This window comes from Phyllopteryx taeniolatus, chromosome 12 (genome assembly GCF_024500385.1).
Source record: "Phyllopteryx taeniolatus isolate TA_2022b chromosome 12, UOR_Ptae_1.2, whole genome shotgun sequence".
Lineage (NCBI taxonomy): Eukaryota > Metazoa > Chordata > Actinopteri > Syngnathiformes > Syngnathidae > Phyllopteryx > Phyllopteryx taeniolatus.
In genome coordinates this window covers 17,429,362-17,449,627 of record NC_084513.1, presented here as the reverse complement: position 1 = coordinate 17,449,627, position 20,266 = coordinate 17,429,362, and the positions used below count along the sequence as shown (strand labels likewise).

Genomic DNA, 20,266 nt, shown 5'->3' with positions numbered 1-20,266 from the left:
TTTGAATACAGCATTTACACGTTGACAACTGCGACTTGTAACAATAGCAAGGCCAACTGTAGTTGGCGCTCTTAATCACATTGTTAGCTGCATATTATTTCCCAAAAATATCTGCAGGGCTGTCAAGCTGATAAAAAAATAATAACGAAATGAGAATATCATAAATTTATCTTTGAAATTATGAAAGCAGTACCCTGAGACTTATTACTTTTCAGCGATTTCCCTCTTTATCAACAGGAATTCTGATATCAGATTGACTAAGGCAATAATCCACACACTTTCCATCACAGCCTCCTGGCAATAAGCAATCTTTATTATCAGAGCAGTCATCCAGAACACAGAGCTGAACCTGATATCTGCCTATTTGGAAAATATACTGTACGTATACTGAAGCATTGTTGGGAAATGGTCCAGTATCCACCTAATAAAGGCTGGGTTGTAATTTCACACAATTCCATTTTAGTAACAAACTATTATTAAGGTCTGAGCACAAGGAAACGCAAAGGTCCTGCTGAAATCGCTTTGTTCATTCTTTTGACTAATTAATCACCTTTTGGGACCCTCGAGATGACCAAAAACTCATCAAGCGCATGTATCCTGTTGAAATGTACTCTATACAGTATATTTTCGGAGTCCGCAAGATGATGACCTTTCAAAACTCACACTTTACCCCGTCTACAAACAAAACAAAAATTAGCCCCTCGCATCAGTTTTGCTGATGTACACAGGATTTGTCAGACATATCTATCATAGCAAGACACACGAAAAAGTAAAAAATGAACAGCATGTTGCCCATTTTTGTTTGAAGTCCACTATAATATTTTAGGCTAATTAAGGGGCCTGTACTTTGACAAACCTCTGAGGGAATTTGCCCAAATATGCCCCAATCGGAAGTACATTTCCTTGACGGGTGTTTCCCCAACCTTTATTGAGCCAAGACACCCTTTTTTTTTTTTACATCAGAAAAATATCACGGCACACCACTGTAGAAAAATTTCACAAAAAGTATGGTTACTGAAAAAACGATGATCTGATCTGGATTTACTCACAAATGTACTTGCTCGGTGTGAAATGTGGGCCTGTTTTATCGAACACAAAGCTGATAGAGTCGCAGGAAGCCATGACTTATTCTGTTGGATGTATGGCAACAGGTGGACACAGGTCTTTTGTACCTTCTGCCAATGAACAATAAATTGTTCTGCCTGTCGGATGGGAAGGAAAAAAAAAAAAAAAAGCCAAGAAACACCAGCCGTGACCGTGTGGCCTAACTGATAAGGCGTCTGACTTCGGATCAGAAGATTGAGGGTCCCTCAATCTACCCTTCCTAGTATACTGTCTGTGATAATCACATTAATCACTATTTATTTAATCATGAGTGGACCCGTTTCGATGTTACTAGTTGCACTGGCGTTTCAAATATACTCACCCCCTGACCTTATTCGGCATCGGTTTCAAATCGCACGGAGGCTGCGCTAGTATTATGGTTAATTTTATGAGAGCCAGCATATTGGATACATTTTATTAGGAGGTAGCATTTGATGGCATCCAGTCATCCTAAATGATGACTAACAGCTCTTGCATCCTGTTGGTGGTTGGCAGGGAGTGAGAACGTGCGAGGGGGAGGATTCCCACGACGGGGCGGCTCGTGCCAACCGCCTGAGAGCAAGCAGCTGCCTCACGCGCCGTACGTGGTTTACCTGTCACCTGCCAGGTCGTCGTAGCCATTGCGAACCAGAACCTTGCTGTGAGACAACAGTGATAACCCCTCGATGGCTCGCATCTCAAGAAACTCGTATGTCGGCTTTATGTCTCCTTGAAAATAGTCCATTATCTTGTCACTCCATCGTATCGTAACAAGCGAGAAAAGCAGCAAAACATTTTTTTTTATCATAATCACAGCAAGATTATGGTAAAATCATCAAACGCCAACGCGTACGTCAGCAAGTGGTGAGTTTAAATGAAAGCCTAATTAAGCAAGAGGATGTGGTGACGAGGGCGCTGAAGCTGCTCACAAGTTTGAAGAGAACCGAGTTCGACTGAAACAGGCTAGCAGAAACAAGTTGGGGGACGAGGGGTGCAGGAAGTAGATTTCACACACACAGCACCACGCACCAGTGCGACGTCCATGTCATGTGGCTGTCTAAGCGCCAACTTCAAAGACTCGCTCAGTTTGCTGTGGCTTCTCTAAAACGCATCACTGCTTGAGCTAACGTTGCGGTTTCACGGTACAGACGTCAAGACGATCGCTGACTGAAATAGATTCAACACTGTGAATGCCTTGCTGAACAGGAAGCAGCGCCACGTCTACGTAGTAGCACATTTAAAGTTTATACAAGGATGCTACTACTTTAAAACACAAAGGCATTGACATAATGTAGAGTTGCCTCTAGAAAAAGTAGATAAGGGATGAGTCAAATTACAGTTGACACTTATAGCAGTGAAAGAGTCATTAGATGTAGACAATGCTTTCAAGCATTTTCTATTATTGCTGTGAGATACAAATCATTCTCTATAGGGTTTAGGTCAGCAAACCAGTCATCAATTTCTACATAAAGCTCGTCAACAGACAGAAGCATGAAGTGCTCTAAAATCTCCTGGTACATGACTAAATTGACTTACTTTGGATTTGCCTCAGTAAAATCCTGGTCCAGCTAACCCAAGTTTTCGAATCGTGTGAGTGACAGGGCGTGAGCTGTGGTCGACAGCAGCTCCTGTGTGAGTGTTCATCGTGTTTATGAGTTTTACTGTCCTTTGGGCATCCAGTAACAGAGGTGAGTGTAAGTCATATATGGGCAAGTCAAAAGTAAGTCTCAAGTATTAACCTCAAGTAAGTAGTTTCAAGCAAGTCCCGGTATGCTGTGGCAAAAATCAAGCAAGTCAAGTCAAATCCCTATTACGTTTTGCAGCTTTACATCGTGGTGCACAAACTGTTGAATTCTTTACATTCCATTTAATTATCTCATTACTCTGTTTTTATAATATCATTAGTGAATTATAGTGTTTTTTTCCCCCCACCACTGTATAATCCACTGTATAAACGTCCGCTTAAAAATTCCCAATCTAGCAGGGACGTGAAAGACGAATGACGATATTGCTCGGCAACACAATAAATAAAATTGCTACAGCAATGAGCTTCTGTGACTTTATCTGTGCATCTTCAGCACAAGTCAGCCGTTTCCCCCACCGACTGCGGTTATTATTTACTGAATCTCAGAGATTTGTGGCATTTACAGTATAGGGCACACATAATGAATTCCCGCATTTTCGCGACCATAAGGCGCACCGTATTATTGGGCGCAGGCACGGTAAAACCTATGCTAGCTTAAAACATACGGTAGCATGCATGCATGCACGCTAAAAAAAAACATACGCCCCGTTGTGCGTATCGCTACCATGCTGGTCCCCTTATTCTCTACAGTGTGGTTCACCGGGATGTCGAAAGTGAGCGGTACCTCGTCCATGTTGGTGATGTGGTTGGGCTGGATGCGTTTGTCGGCAATTTTTTTCCTGCAGGAGGAGCGGAAGATGGCCAGCTTGTCCTTGTAACCCGCCGGAAGTTGCTGCGCCACGGTGGTCCTTGCCCGGACGAATAGATGGCGCCGTTTCATAAATCGAAAGCACCAAGACGGACCTCCTTGAAAATGTTCGATTTTCATTTCTTCTGCAAGCGTTATTGCCCTCCGTCGAATGGTGACTGGAGAGACGTTTCTCCCGGCTGTTCGTTGCTCATTAATCCATCGCTCGAGTTGGTCTTCCAACTCAGGCCACCTCGCCTTGTTTCCGCGGAAACTCAGCTTGGTCTTCTTGACTTGGCGAAGCTCGTTTTCCTGCTTCCTCCACTTGCGAACCATGGATTCGTTGATCTTGAATTCTCTCGCGGCTGCTCGATTCCCATGTTCCTCCGCGTAACTGATAGCTCGCAGTTTAAGCTGTGCTTCGTAAGCGTGTCTCTTCGTAGGCGCCATTTTCGGGAGAGTCCTTAGCCAAACCGATGTTGTTTTGCACAATGTACATAGGCGCGCTATATAGCTACTGGGGGCGTGGCTTTAACGTCCTCCGTCACGCGCACGCTTCCCCCTTTAACGTCCGCATGCTGTCCTCAGTCACGTCCGCCTTTCCTCTATATAAGCAGCGTGTCGCCAGGAGATGCTCTCAGTGGAGCGCTCAAAGCAATCACACAACAACGCATTATAAGGCACCCAGTCCATTTTGGAGAAAATGTAAGACTTTGAGTGTGCTTTATGGTGAAAATACAGTAGTCCAGCCCTAACACTACTCCTACCTAGTGCCGCTTGATGTTGAATAAAAAACAATGATGTTAAAAATGTTAAATGATTTGAAATTCTAAGATGCTGGATTTTCAAAATAAAAAAAAAGATGAAGCTTTTGGCCCTGGATTCCTCGACTCACCCTGTAGGCCTACGATTCTTCTGTCTCAGCATGTTGAGGCCCCCACAAATGCAGCAGCCAGCGTAAACAGGTGGCTCATCAGATTCCTATCAATGCAGGGGAGGGAGGCGACTAAACACTAAAACCACAGCTGAAGATGTTTTGCGATGGTGTGCTGCGATACAAACCTCAGGCGTGTGGTTTGGCGGGGGCGAGTTTCTGGAGTCTGTTTACTTTGCAGAAAACTGTATTCCTTCAGATGTCAATTTTCACAAAACAAGCAAAGTATGTGTGTACTCTATTTCGACTTTTTGTCAGATTTTAATCGTTTGTCTGTTTTAGCTGTTTCAGCTTGTCCTTTTGATTTGATGTCCTTGTCACTATCATCGGGTGGCATCGGGTGAGATTTTACAACTTATCTATCAGTTAACACAATCTTGGGCACCCAAACATTATCATAAGAAAACAAGCAAAAAGTGTTGGTGGTAACCGAGGTAACCAAAGCCTTCTCTGCACCTCCTCGTAAGTTGAAAGTTTACAGGTAGAAGATGACAACAGGGGGACAGGCAATCTGAAAACAATCATCATAATTTTTCCACACAGACTAATGTTACTGGAGACTCGCGCCACCACTCTGTGTAGAACAAGTTGGCGCAATGGTGGCGAGGCAGGAGGAGTGTGTAAAAGACAGTTCAATAAGATAAAGTGTGATGTATCTACTGCAAAGCAAAAATAAACAGCATAGTACAACAGCACGTCTACGATCGCCAACTCAAGGTATCGATGTTAGCTAATTTAATGTAGCCTACCACCAGGGCTCGACATAAACTTTTTTGCTCGCCAGCCACTGTGGCTACTGGTTTCCCAGAGTTACTAGCCACTCAGCATTTTAACCGGCCACAATTTTATGTTGTACTGTATGTAAAATTTTCCCAAACGAAATACATTTGTCCTGATAGAACTTCTTCCGGAATGAAATACATTCGTCGACGGAAACATTTTCCTGATTGAAATACATTAGTCAACGGGAACTTTTTTCACGGCCCCAAGTGGACAACAGTAATACTTGCAACTCATATGCACAGTTTGTCGTTTAATAAAGCAATATCAATTTGTATCCGATTACTCGATTATGTGATAGGATAATCAGTACAGCAATTAATTCAAAACATATTCGATAGCTGCAGTTCTAGTATTCGTGGTTTAGGACAGTGATTCCCAACCAGGGTGATAAATCACCAAAGTTGCTGTGGGAAATGATCCAATTTCACCTAATTTGTCGGAAAATTATAATTTATGACTTCAAAATATACCTTTGTTCATGTATCTATGCCAGTGACGTGTAGTACCAGGCCGAACAATAAATGGTCTTCTATTAGATGTCAGAAGGTACAGTAAACCTGTGTACGAATTAAACTCGCTAGTCAAGGTACCGGTACGGTACCTCAGTTTACAACTCAAAGAAGATGCTGCCCGACCTGCCGTCTGATGTTGTGAACATCCTGTGTGCAGTCGGAAGCCCTCCTCCCTCCTCCCGCCGCTCAACTCCTCCTCTTCCTCGGTGACGAGAAGAGCTGTCAGCTGCAGTGAAATCATCTGAAAAGACGAAAGAGACATCAGACGAGATGCTCCTTGGCCGCTGGATGGTCGCGGCGGCGCCGCCGCCGCTGCTGTTGTTGCCAACGCTGCCGATGCTGTTGCTGCTGCCAGCGGCTTGTCTGGCCCAGAGTGGAGAGGGCGACCCCGACCTGGGTGAGACTGAGCTTGGTTTGATCAATGCAACGAGACAATTACATCTTATCACTCACGCTGTCCAACTTCACACCTTGGTAAAATGAAACTAATCAAGATGAAGTCATTAGAAAGATGATCAAAATGTGTGTCTTATGGATAGTGCCTTGTTTTGTAGATAGTTTGTATTAGTGTTTGATGATAATCGTAAAAGTCATGTCATAGGATAATTTGTTCGGTCTTCATATTTCATAATTATCATTATCCACATCGAGACAACCTTGCACAATTTGTCATGTAGAATGCAGTTGAAACATTCTCTCACATTGTTCAGTGTGTTTATATTCAATAACTGGAATGTATCCCGGATCTGGAACACATGCAAAACATCAGAAATAAGAAATGTTCCCCCCCCCACAAAAATAAAGGGAACAAAAGAGAGTATTCTTTGCGCAATTGTAACAGTAAGACAATGTGTCATAACCACCCATCTCCAAAAAGTTTTGGAATTTGTCAATAATATGTTCGTAATATAATAATAGTAAGAACACTAAAAAAGACAAAAATCCAGGAAACATTTTTCACAAGACTGAATCAGTGGTTCTCAAACTGGGATCCGGGGACCCACAGGAGGTCCACTTGCCATAGCTTGGGGGTTCACAAAATAATGTGAAATAAACTATCATGTCCTGTAATCTAACAAAGTGCATACAGTACCTACAGTACATATGCATTAATAAATCAAACCAATTCCTCCTCTCTGCCTTACCTTTCGGCTAATTAAAGGCTCCGAAAGAATTTTGCAACATTTCGCATCTTCTCTGACATCCATGCATGAATGAAATAATTTATTTTGACTAAAAGGCATATTATTAAAGGAATAGTCATTTTTTTAATGAAAAAAAGTGTTTTTTTTTAAAATAATAATAATAATGTCCCATTTGTTTTCGAGAATACTCCAAAAGGCGCAATTTCCAGAACAAAATGCATAATACTGCAAAAATATAGTTGTATTTTTTTAAATTCCCTGAAGAAAATGTCTTTCCCCCTTGTAAAATGTTGAATTTAAAAATCATATTATTACAGCTTTATCTTGGAAAAATACAACTTGATTTTCACAAGATTAGGATTTCACTTCGGCAAAATACATTACATCTTCTTTCTTATAGAGATTACAAGTTTTTTTTCTCAAATTTGTTAATAATTTAAAACTAATATATATATATATTTTTTTTTATTCTTGAAAATAAGTTGAATTTTTATGGTATTTAGAGGTACACGTGGTAGTTTAATTGGTGTCAGGATTACGCTTGTTGGAAAAATTCCAAATGTTCTTTCTGTCTGTGTTCCAGAGGCCAGAATCAGCTGCCTCTCTCACATCACCACAGCAGAATGCAGTTTCACCTGCAAACTGACCGGCAGCAGGAGCGAGGATGACGAAGACGAGGATGACGGCGTGGAGTCGATGACTGTCTGGTAAAATGTTTCGGATGACAAGCAAGCGAGTTTGTGTTGACATCTTGGCATCGGTCAATCGACACGATGGTTGCCGTACAGTAAACGAGGTATGTTTTTATTCATGTACAATGATGGGTGATCATCTACTTTTTTTTTTTTTTTTTTTACTTCCAGTTTCACCAAGATGTTCGAGAAACAATTAAGATGCCTGAGAGTGTCGGGAGATTCGGTCACCTCTGCCGAGCTGCGCCCCCTGGCTCGTCTCAACCTGACCATCCGCATGAAGAGGGGGGCCACCGTCAGAAAAACACTCCAACTGAAGAAAATCGGTAACCCTTCATAAGACCACACTGGATCTGCAAACAACTTTTGTCTTTGAAGATGTTCATACATAATTAGTTTTAATTTGATAATGTACTTGTACAATTCAGTGGAAAAAGAGCCTGAAATCCTGTACTGGGGGAAAAAATGGACAGCAATTACAAAAAAATGTTAGGGCTCTGATAGGAAGCTAAAATTGAGAAGGAATTTAAAAAAAATCAATCAAAAAATCAATAAAGAAAATTGGTTCACCAAAAGAAGGCAACTGTTAAGGAAAGTCCCAGACAGAACCCAGACCTAAACTGTTTTGAATTTGATAATTGAAAAAAAAAAACTTGTGATCAAAAGGCGTTGTGCACTGGAGATTTGAGCATTGATTTTTTTAAAAATATGTGTCATGTTGAGAGACTCTGTACAAAAAGACTGCATGTGTGAATACGGAAAGGTAATTCAAGAAGCACTACTAACTGTTAATGCTTTCAAAAAAATGATTTTTTTTTTTGCCAGTCAACACTTTTTCCAAGTTTTTTTTTGGCGTTGTTGTTGTTGGTTCTGAATTTGTGGGGATTTTGTTGGATGTCTTCTGCCTTATTGGCCAATTATCATTTTATTTGATCTGTGTTTGTGATTCTCATGACTGATAACTGTTCTACTTCTACAGTTTTGGTTTAACGTCCGTGTCGTTTCACCGTAACTTGAATGTAGAACTGATCATTTATGACCTATGCGAAAGCGATTTTTAAAATGTAAATTCTCCACACAAGACATTCAGGTCTATAACATTCCATTGATAGTGTGGCTATGTCCCCCCCCCCCACACACACACAATTTCCAACTAAACTGAGATTGCGTTTCTTAAATACAACAAAACCTGGACATCGTTTACATTGAACTCTGGGCTTGACATTGTATTACGTCAAAGAACCTGACAAGATACGTCAACTCCTACTTAAAAATACCATGTAAAACTCTCAAAAGGACTCATAAATCTGGTCTAGTGTGACATGTAGTATTTCTAAAAGCAATGCGTCTCTTCATCTTTACTTCTAAACTAAGTTGAGTTTCAGATCCTGACTTGGTTGTTTACTGTGTCCCTGCAGTTAAACCTCGAAGTCCTGAAGTGTGGAATGTGACCGTGAAGCATGAGTCAAATCAGGCTGTGTTTCACATTCGGACTCCTTACCAGAACGACTATCTGAAAGTTGAAAATCAGCTTTTTCAGCTGCTTATTTGGAACTCTCGCAAGAAGATGGTAAGACAGGGTCTCGGGTAACGTGGCCGCATTCATCAACGTAATCCACGTCATTCACTTTTACCGCAGGTTCTAAATGTGTCGGCATCAGATAGGATGGCCATCGACAAGGATCACCTCCAAAAAAACTTGAAATATCAGGTCAAAGTGAGAGCAATACCGCTCATTTCTCAGGGAGGGAGCTGGAGCGAATGGAGCAACGCCTTGACTTTCTCCATTTCGGATGGTGAGACAAGCGCCTCGACTTTTTGCTTTTAAATAAAACACAAGACAATAACTGCCTTCCATCGATCCTCAGTCCAGGCACAAAATCAAGAGAGAGAGAACGTGACAAGGAAGCTGGTTGCATGTCTCGTCTCTTTGGTGGTGCTGACTTCCATCTTGGGGGTTTTCTGGAAAAAAAAGTAGGCATCTCTGAACGGATCTGCTCCTACGATTAGTTCCACAAATAAACAAATATGATTTTTCCACAGAATATTTCCTTACATGTGGCCCGACATTCCGCATCCTAACCCCCCACTGGTGCACAACTGCAAACCCAATAAAGTGAGTTCTACTTGGAGAAACAGAAAAACTGACAGATCTCTCCTGGTTTCATGTCCTTTGGTCTGACCAATCTAGTTTCAATATGGTTGTTTCTGGAATGGTGGATCTCACAGTCAAAGTTTCCGGGTTTGAATGCTGGTGCAGATCTTTCAAGATTCCAAAAACATGCAACTTAGGTTCATTGAAGACTCCTAAATTGGCCATAGGTGCGAATGTGTGTGGGAATGGTTCTTTGTCTTTCTGTGTCCTGTGAATGACAAGTCAGCGGAGCACGGGCAACTCTCGACCAAAGTCAGCCGGGGTAGTTTCCACCTCACCCCTAACGCTGAACAGGATAAGGCTTGGTTTACTCTACGCTCCCGGCGGTCACGGCAGCCCCGTTTCAGGTCACGATGAACAAAACGAGATGGTCATAAGATAATGCGGGGGGGACGGGATGACCAAGGAGATTTTTAAGGTGTCATTTTCCATGGCAGTCATGGTGCGGATGAGAAACCTAATCGGCCGTAGTAAAACTGGGTGCACGCAACTAAACCTGATGGTACGTAATTGAGCTCATCAAAACTTCGAGGTGGTCCATAGTGGGAGGGGAAGCATATGTACTGCATTTCCCGGAATCTCACACTTGTCACCTACAACTCTTCTAAAGTTAAGCCATGTGTTTAGTTCAGAAAAATAATAATACCAAACATTTATTGAATGGAAGTATGTGTTCGTGAGCTTCATTGGACTCTGCTGGGGCCACAAACATGTTCCAAAGTTGCCTGACGTCCACCTTTCAGCCGTAGAAAGTCTTGACACAACGTGAGCAAAGTGAAGGACCCCATCAGAACGGGATGGGACGGGAGGGAACATTCTGGCATTTGTGGTAGACCACGGCCTAACTTTAGTGCACCTTCGAGCCTGGGAGACTCAGCATCCCCGTCGCCACCATCATGGATACCGTGATAGACTGTGAGAAAACCTAGCAAGACTTCAATATGGAGAAAAACATGGCCCAAATCCCACGGCGCGCTACTTTTTTGGTAAACAGGGCTGCCGGGAAGATGATGTAAACGTACAGTATGTTTCTGGCACTGGAGTACTAAAGTCCTCGTTTATTTGACATGCAACCCTGAATCACAGTCCTTGTGAACATTTCTTGTCATTTCTTTGTTTTCAGGTTGCCCTTCTACTCAACTTAAAACCAGAGGAATTCAGTGCTCTCAAAATCTACCCGGTGATAGAAACAGGCGAGGAGGAAAGAGTTCGGGCTATCCATCGTGCAACCAGTGATCTCACGCTGGCCAGTGGACTCCGTTCCACCCAAAACTCAGATTGCAGCATCACCACGGAAGAACTGGAGCTTTCCATCTCGCCCAACAGCAGCTGCTCGGGTGGAGACGACAGCCTTCGGAGCTCTAGTTCGCCGCTTGTGGCCAACGCCGCACCTAGTCCCGGAGACTCGACACCGCCTGTGTTAGGAGCCTGTCAAAAGGAGGAGGATTACGTCACCATGTCCAGTTTCTACCAAATCAAGTAGGACAAAGATGGCGTAGCTAGGATCTGTCAAACCTCCAAATGGAAACCAAGTAAGAGGCTGGTAAGAGGAATTGATGCATCAAGACCTCCACAGACTTTTTTTTTTTTGGCATCCCCATCAGATATACTTTTGTAATCAATTTCTAGCTATGCTGCAATGCGGTCTGCAGTTTTGTGAGACAAGAAATACCAGATGTTGCCATCGTTAGATCAATGGAAATGGCTTTATTTTGGACTTTGTTTATACAGTGCAGGTCTTGGTGCCTAATTCAAATATGGTGTTGCTTTATATTTACACATCACCTGACACCTGACGTTGCTTGCATAGAGTTCCAAAAAGCATCTAAACGACTACTTGCAACTCTGTCAACAACCTTCTCAAAAAAGACTAGACAGAAGTCAACAATAATACATCAATAATTATTGACTTGGCCTAGACTGACTCCGCCCCAATCTGTTTAAAAAATCTGCCATGAAATATTTACATTTAGAGCAATAACATTTTCTATTATCCTGAAATTGGACTTCACACACCGTAGTGATCACGGTGGGCGGGGTTGGAGGTGAGTTGCCTTGCCCTCATCTGGTGGTCGACCGCACTTCTTGTCTTGACTACATTTCTCATCAGTCAGATTGTCAGGGGGGGATCGAACACAGGAATATGCTCTTTTCTGCACCTTGACCATGGCTGGCCAAGATCAGAAACTGCCCGCGTGTGCCCTAAACTACACACCAGTACAGAAACCGAAGCAAAAGTGTCTGAGAGTATCTGATTCCAATGCGTTATGTTGTGCTCAGATTGTCATGATGAGACATATCTGAACTCGGCCACATCGCCATTTTGCGTAGATGCAGCCTGGCAAATTTGCTCAGTCTTGGACATAAACCAGTAGTGACGATTACAACTTGTAGAGATGTCATTTGTCAATGTGTTCTTGTTTTTTTAATTTTTTATTTATTGTTCTTTAATTATGCATTTCACTGATGTGTTTAAGTGTAACTGTAGCAAGAAATGGCTTGAGGCAATGGGAGCAATCGCAAGGGGAGGCCCTTTTGGATTTTTGCAAAGCTGCTATTTTCTGAAGGTATTTCAGCACGTTTCTTCAGCCTTCATTATTTCTGACAGATTGTTGTTATTATTCTTATTCATGGGACAGGATGTGGACATATGGAACAGGATGTGTTGCTGCAGAAATCACATTTGTTCAAAGCTGCAACTTATACCTCATCTTTATGCAGCTTTAAACATGCTTTTTGTTGTTCAATTTGGTGATCGCTGCTGTTGAAATATCCTTTGTCCAGCTGGTGTTTATTGTCATGAATATTTTCTTAGAGCTACATTGAATACATGAAAACATGAATATTTTATATCTTTAGTTTCTTGTGTAAATCTGCCTCTCTGTGGTTTGGAAAATGTATTGGTTTTTTTTGCTTGATTTTCTTGAGGGAATTACAAATATCAAGTTAGAACAATAGATAACATCAGTGGGTGGTTAAAATGGACTGTGTGCTTTACGAATGGGAAGGTGTTATTTATCCTCGCTATTCAGCAACTAAAAATAATGAAAACATTAAAATGAAACAAGCAATTCTCAGTTTTTGTTGTTGTTGTAATATAGATGTGAAATATATAAACATGAATCCACTCTAAAAGCTCATCAGGGTTGTGTTGGTCCTTTGTGACTTTGTTTTTTGACTTGACATGGTAGAGTTTATCTCCACAGCATTATGAGCAGAGACACGATATAATTTGAGGATATAATAAGATCTAGTACAAAAGTCGTATCAAGTATTGTGCCTTTACAAAGATAATAATGTTCAATTTTGTTTGTGCCAGTCAGAAAAATCTGATTTTTAAAAATGTGTTGTTGTTGTAGTCGAACTCCACTGCAGCACAATGAGAGCTGTGCACAAATAGTGTGGTTACTTCAATTAAATACTTGAGAGTTACAAATATTAAGAACAGCTCTCAGTAGGACGCATTGTCCTGAAATAATAACAACAATAATGATAATGTTAATATGTTAACAGTCTATGTGTGTACCAGGCTCAAGTTTGTCACTATTGGGAATACCTACAATTTGCAATGCGGCACATAGGAAATGCACAAGTTAGTCTGTGGAAACATTAAGTATGACCTCTGACGTCCGTGACCAAGAAATATTGTGAATCATCTCAGAAATTACTGGAATTTCCATGATGATGAATTTTATTTTTAGTTTCATCCATCGCGGTGTGTCAGCATTTTTTCTTTGTGTGCGTGTTGTTACCCAAAACACCCTAACTACTGCAGATCCATTGGAAAAATGACACACTGGTGGTTTAATGTAAAATGTTGCAATGTTATTGCGTTCAGTGAAGAAACGCCAATGCATCGCTCCATCAGTATCACTTAAACACACCTCACGGTGAAGTATAGTCATCTCATCAATTACTGAAAAAGGTCTATGCCTTTGTATAATTTTCATCCATCCATTTTCTAGAGTGCTTGTCCTCATTAGGGTCACAGGAGAGCTGAAGCCTCTCCCCGCTGACGAGAGGCAGGGTACACCCTGGACTGGTTGCCACCCATCGCAAGAGAAACGCAGACCGAGACAGCCTCTTGTACAGTATGTTCCTCGAGTTCCAAGTCAAGTTCTTGTAGACTAAAATGCTGACATTTTAAGGCAGACGCGTAGTCCATTAATCGTTAATCGCTTTAGCCTCACTCAGGTCGTGGGTGGACTGGAGCCTATCTGTACTTAAGGTCAATTTAGATTTCGGCCATGTTTTCACCTTGAAATCACTTTGAAATTTGCTTCTGTGTGGGGCTGTGCGGAGATGTGTGCGGTCATGGGACTGCACTCACACCTAAGCACAATTTAGTCTTCAATTCACCTAAATCATGCATGTTTTTGGAATGTGGGAGAAAGCAGGAGTACCCAGAGAAAACCCACACAAGAACAAGGAGAATGTGAAACCCCCACAGGAAGGCCAGAGCCCGGTTACAAAGCCATGACCTCTGAACTGTAAACGGTTGTCCACCATTCTGTTCAGTAAAAGCAAAAAGCATTAGAACTACATTGATCCAAAAGGTTACTTGAGTAAACTTCATCATGCAAATGTTATAACCGTGCCGTCTACTGTAAAAAATACAAACAACAATTTGAAATTAAAAAATAAATGGTCTGTGACAAATTAGAGTAATTATTTGTTGCTCCTTGGAGTCTAACTTGCAGGGAGGATGAACAGGGGCCCCGCTAACCCTGCACGGTGATATTTTTATATTGCGCTCACAAATCATCTGGCTCAAAAACAAACAACAGTAATAACTTGCTTCTTACAAGTAAATAAGATTTATTTGAACAAAGCAAGGCCATGTCAGACAATTTAGTTGACTTGCTACAAGGGGGAAAATAATAAGCACTTGTCACACCTTCCAGTTCTTTTACAGTCGTGCTTAGCCACAGATTAGCATTGTCACCATCTTGTTTCTAACTTCGCCATGCGCTCCTTTACTCCGTCCATCCTTGAGCCGCTTTTCTCTGCTGATGGTGGCTATTATTATAAAGCTATGTCACCCATGGCTGTTATTGATGCCCTTTCATTACTCATTATGCTTGCCCCCGCGTTAGTGCTGACTGGCCGAAAACCGGTTGACACGACACTCGAGAATCACTTTTAGCAGCACGCACGTGTCACGCATTCAAATGCAAATCACGCTGAGGATTTATTGAGCGACAATCCTAATACTCGTTTGACTCCCGTCTGCCGAGTCGTAATACTGCTCGATTGGTTGCTGGTTTTTAAATTTCACTACAGGCTTGATATCCAATTAAATCATACCATACACAAGAATACATGTTTGAATGTGTCGTTACACATTGAATTCGACGGAACTTAAATACTGTCCCACGGTGTTTCCTTACTAAACTGCAGAGAGTACTGAGCGTTATTACGCACACCCACACAATTTGCAAGCTAAGATGACGCTTGTAAGTTACGGTCCTCATAGGACTAACAAGCATAGTGTACCTCAACATACACCAGTTTTATAGTTAGAGTAACCTCTTTATCATCTCTGCCAAGAATAAGGACGTTCTCACCGTGGCTTTTGTTTTTGTTCGCAACTTCCTGGCTACAGTTTTTATGAGATTACTTTAATGATGAATAGGTCTCCTTGCAAGGATGTTCCCATGAAACATTTATCATGTTAAAAAAAAAAGATACAAATCCCACTCCTACCCGAAACTATTATTGGTGTACAAATGTCAAAGTTCATCATATTAGGTTTATTTGTGTTGTGTAGGAGGTTATTGAACTTGAATCCGTCCAACCTTCAAGTGTGAAATTAAACAACCACGTAAATCTCTTAATTGTGTATTTCTCAAAATGAGCCGTTCACCACCTCTTTATATATATGACCAATTTCAAAATCTTCAAAGTTTATTTCGGAAAATATGACTTTGTCTATGGAGCTTCATTCCATATGTTATTTCTGTTATATGCCATTGACAGCGTACATTTGGTACAAATGATCTTCCTCATTTGAAGTCATTATTGGATTAAGCCACTTAACACTTGATTATGTTTCTGTTACGTTATGAATGGTTAAAAAAAAAAAAAAAAAAAGAATTCACATCACATTTTCACTCGGCCACTGCTGCGCCGTTGATTTGTAGGTTACATGATACTGTGTCAATTGTTTATACGACTGACACCCCGTTCTCGCGCTCCCTTATGAGAAAACCATGCAAAAGTGGAGAAAGTTATGTGACAGATGCCTTATATGAGCCTGGGACTTGTATCAAACCACACACACACACACACACACACACACGACCACTATGAGGCATATGGAAGTACTTTCTGTTGTTTGTCCATGTGCTTGCCTCTGTTGTTCTAGGTTCTGGTTGCGCGCCATAGGAAACTGTGTTGGACGTCCTGTCAACACGTAACTCTTTAAGGTTCACCGACTGGACGTGTCAAGGACGGGGAATGTTGAAAAGGATTTCATATACATTGAGGGAATGTGTGTTTTAATAATGGCAGTTAAGGGAGAAAATGTAATGCTTGCTTTTCTTCATTATGAGCAATTGTTTGCATTTGTGGCCCCCAGTATTTGGCACATATTAGTACAACCTAATAGAAAAGCCATAAAGCTCAGTTTTGGATGACATATTGCTGTATTATTCATAATACTGTATGTATATTAATGTGGTTGTAATTTACAACTGTGTAAAATTACTCGGCATCATATTAAGAGGTGTTAAGAATATTTTGACCCTCTTATGCCATTAATTGCACACTGACTGAGGAGTATCTGCAACATTTGCACAATCAACATTGTCCCAGATTATCGCACTACTCGTCACTTTAAACTGCATACATTCCTTGAAGTTCAGTGACTGTTTTTTGTCAATGTCTTTACGTCTCAAAAGTGTTCTCTGTCAATTGACTGTCTGTTGTCGTACTAGAGCGGCTGCAACTACCGGAGTCAAATTCCTTGTGTGTTTTTTGGACATACTTGGCAAATAAAGATGATTCTGATTATACAGGGTTACCAAGTCAATAAATTGTGTGAGTGAGGTGAACCCTCAAATCACGCTGCGGGTCAAATTGACACATTACAAACACAAGAGAACATCTTTGTTTAAAAAAAACCAAAACAAAACAAAAAATGTACTAATTTGTATCTCCATAAGAAAAATATGTCAAGATTTTTTCAATAATTTTAAAATTTAACATTAATTTTTTGATTCTTTTGATTATTTATTATTATTTTTTTTTATGGTTAAATGTGCTGTGGGTCCAAAAGAATCAAAGAAGCAAACATAACAGAAGTGTTAATGTTGTGTAAAGTGCTGGCCCAAGCCTTGATCGGGCCCTAAGCATGTTTATGTGTTTCATGCTATGCTATGCTATGCTATGCTATGCTATGCTATGCCATGGAACACAAGATAAGATCGTCTTATTGAAGAGAAACCAGCGCAGGTCTCTCACTAATTACAACAACTACATTTAGTGTAATGTTGGGTTGTATCGCAAACCTTTGTTTTGATCTGTTTCTGTGCCAGTTCATTAAAATGTGTCTTTACGTAAAACCGGTCTGCGGTGCAAAAACGAGTCGACTTCAATTTGACTTTCATCAAATTAGCGTCGACTCCCAAAAAAAATAAATCTTCCCTAGTGTTCGGGCATCAGCATTATCATCCCAGTGACGTTGACAGGTACAATGATGCACACGCACACACACGCACATGCACACGCACACACTATGGATCTTTACTGATTAGTGCAGGTCTGAAATGTCAATGATCATTTCTCACAAGTGGCAGGACAACCACAAAGCATCCGGCCCAACGTTGGTTTAATGGGCCAAAGGCTTGGGAACAGCACAAGCTGAATGTTAAAGTAATAAAGAGACTGCGGGGTTGTTGTGTTGCAGACTAATTGCGGCGTGATGAATTTGTCCCGGAACAAACGGCGTCATCGCAACGCTACCTCGTCTCCTTGACTGATTGTGCTGAACAAGCTAGGTCTTCCATCCATCACGGGTCTTTACGGCCTCTTTGGGGAGGGCGTGGATGTGCGCGGCCTCGCTCTGTTTGTTTGCGGCCGTAATACGACGCACAAGTGTACAACACCGAGTCAAAGAAAGTATGCGAGCGTCAGAATAGGCTCGGTCAGGCAATTAAGCAGCTGTGCTAAGGATTTGGGTGCTTTACAGCGCCATATACGCTTTTACGGCCTTTGTTGTCACTGTAATTTAGAGCTCTCGGCTATAATGTGCTGAGCGGTTTGTTTGGCCCATTGAGTTTGCCTTTCCACATAAACACCCACCTTCACGCACAAAATGCAAATATGCTCTCTCGCTTTTACATACACACACACACACACACACACATTACTGCTCTTTTATGGCGTGTGTTTTTTTTTTTATGACGGGTGTCTAGCGATTCACCCCGGGAGCAATCACAAGCCGTAGATCTGGATGATCACCAAGTGTGGTGTGCAATAAGACCGTGGCGGCCACGGTGGAAACTCTCCATTGTGCATCGAGATATCAGAGAGGCAATGCTCCATCTTTTAACCTTCCATCCATTTTCTATAGAGTTTGTCCTCATCTGGGTCGCGGTTAAGCTGGAGCCTTTTCCAGTTGACTTTGATGAGAGGTGAGGCACACCCTGGTTTGGTCACTTACTAGTTGCAGGGCACAAACAAACAACCATTCACACTCACATTCACACCTACGGACAATTTAAGGCAGGGGTGTCAAACTCAATATCCACATTCTCGCCTTAATTTTTGCCCGTTTCCGCTTCTTCTTTCTTGACAATCGCACCATGTTTTTGTCGTTCGATAAAAAAGAATACAGTACAGTATACATTATGTGAAGCCTCAAAATCCGATATAGAGCTGCAGTTTTTACGTTGCAGTTCATCGGTCGATGTGATGAAGCGAAGAGTCGCCAAATCAAACTTTTCGAGATGGTCCACTTGAGTACCGTTCCGCCACGTCGCTCGGTGTGCGGCGTGCCTATGTGATGATCAGCGCTATGGAAAATATTGCATTTTGTGGGGAGGTCATGCTGCATAATTAGAAAATGAATCAAGAATACAATCCTGGATATATTGGATTATATAAACTGCTGGAGAGTATTAAAAAAATGATTCACGTCACCCACACATTCATACAAATACACAGCAGTACTTTGCACCTCACTGCACCAGATGCTACCCCAAACACACCATTACAGGAGCATTAGCACCTCAGGAAACAAACCCCTGAGTTAGCAGACAAGCTCCTCGGCACATGCCGTTGAACCCTGCTTGATGGCTACCGCTGTTGTTGTCATGGAAGTCAAATCGACTTAAACCTGATGTCAAATCACGTGTGTGTGTGTGTGTGTGTGTGTGTTTGAAATGATCGCCAAAGATAAACATGTTTTTTCTTTGGGTCTTAGACTGCCCGCAACTCTCTGATGTGTGTGTGTGTGTTGTACGGCGTCTTAATTAATCTTTGTCATTAATAATTTAATCATGGCTTTTTGTTTAATAAACAGTGTGGCAGTGATGTATTGCGGCTGGGTCAAGTAATTTGATTGGTGGCGGAAAGGAGCTGGCTATGCATATCTCTCTCCCTCTCTTAAACGTTCACTCTCGCTCACTTACTTGCCCCGGCATAGAAATGATGGCATTCAGGGGCCCCGCCAAGTGTGCGCACGCAACAGGGAAAGCGCAATTACGCTAAAATGCAATAATGATTAGTGATGGATGTGGAGAGAGTGGAGGTTCTTTCACAGCACATTTCAACTAATGGAATAAATAGTTCGGGTGGAGGGGCAAGAAAATCCCAAATATTTTATTAAGTACATTTCCATCACGGTCTCAACATTTTACAGTTATGCAGGGACCCAAAATGGAGTTGGATGTGAGTTTCTTCTCCTTTTGAGTGCATTTATTAATGAACCTGGGCCCTGGGCCAATACTTCAGCCAATCATTTCTCTTGTCAACACTAGGTGGCACTCTTGAACAGTCAGCATCAAACAACATCCTGTTGGCATCCTCTCAATTTTTCCCCAGCCTGTCAAATTCTAAGAGAATCATCCTTTAGCATGTCTAAGGCAACACGCCATTGGGATGCAGGCTGCAGGATGTATTGTAATATAGAAAATCTTCATCTTTCTCAACTTCAAAATGTGATTTTTCATATAATACAGAGCATAAGCCGACCCACAGTCTGTTTCCAGTCACTGCCTGGTCTTATTGAAGCCCAAGGCGAGGTGGTAATTAATAATGTGGCAAGTATACGCTTGACTGGCCAAGGTTGCCCGGCAGTGGTTACACAACATTGTGACTGTTTAAATTACCTTTTTTTAGGAGGTGTTTTTGTTTGTTGTTACTGAGATTCTAATGAAAGAACTTGGTTCCTTGGGATTAAATAGGCGTGAGACGACAATGGGAATTCTAAGGTCAAAAGCAGTGGTTCCTGGATTCCACAAAGTCGATTTCCCATAATGTGTCCCTTTTAAAGACTAAGAAGGTCTGTCATTTTTGTCTTTTACG

At 41.6% G+C, this 20,266-nt stretch overlaps 1 protein-coding gene and 1 long non-coding RNA gene across 2 annotated transcripts in view; one reads left to right on the top strand and one right to left on the bottom strand.

The window, feature by feature from the left end:
* Nucleotides 1-4,724: 4,724 nt before the first annotated feature.
* Nucleotides 4,725-12,813, top strand: il7r (interleukin 7 receptor). Its single transcript, XM_061791273.1, has 9 exons — nucleotides 4,725-4,789; nucleotides 5,902-6,141; nucleotides 7,473-7,596; nucleotides 7,753-7,907; nucleotides 9,000-9,151; nucleotides 9,221-9,377; nucleotides 9,450-9,555; nucleotides 9,625-9,697; nucleotides 10,860-12,813. The coding sequence occupies exons 2-9, from the start codon at nucleotides 6,015-6,017 to the stop codon at nucleotides 11,217-11,219; spliced, it is 1,254 nt and encodes a 417-aa protein (XP_061647257.1). The 5' UTR covers nucleotides 4,725-4,789; nucleotides 5,902-6,014; the 3' UTR covers nucleotides 11,220-12,813.
* The window catches only part of LOC133486327 (uncharacterized), a 43,748-nt gene continuing 34,511 nt past the window's right edge, over nucleotides 11,030-20,266 (bottom strand). The window contains exon 3 of the long non-coding RNA XR_009790990.1: nucleotides 11,030-11,164. This is a non-coding gene — a long non-coding RNA (uncharacterized LOC133486327). The remainder of the gene's footprint in view (nucleotides 11,165-20,266) is intronic.

Bases quoted from the DNA above. Each gene is read 5' to 3' on its own strand.
- il7r (XM_061791273.1), top strand. From the start codon at position 6,015: ATGCTCCTTGGCCGCTGGATGGTCGCGGCGGCGCCGCCGCCGCTGCTG. The intron at 7,908-8,999 runs GTAACCCTTCAT...GTGTCCCTGCAG, and splicing joins ACTCCAACTGAAGAAAATCG to TTAAACCTCGAAGTCCTGAA. The intron at 9,152-9,220 runs GTAAGACAGGGT...CTTTTACCGCAG, and splicing joins GGAACTCTCGCAAGAAGATG to GTTCTAAATGTGTCGGCATC.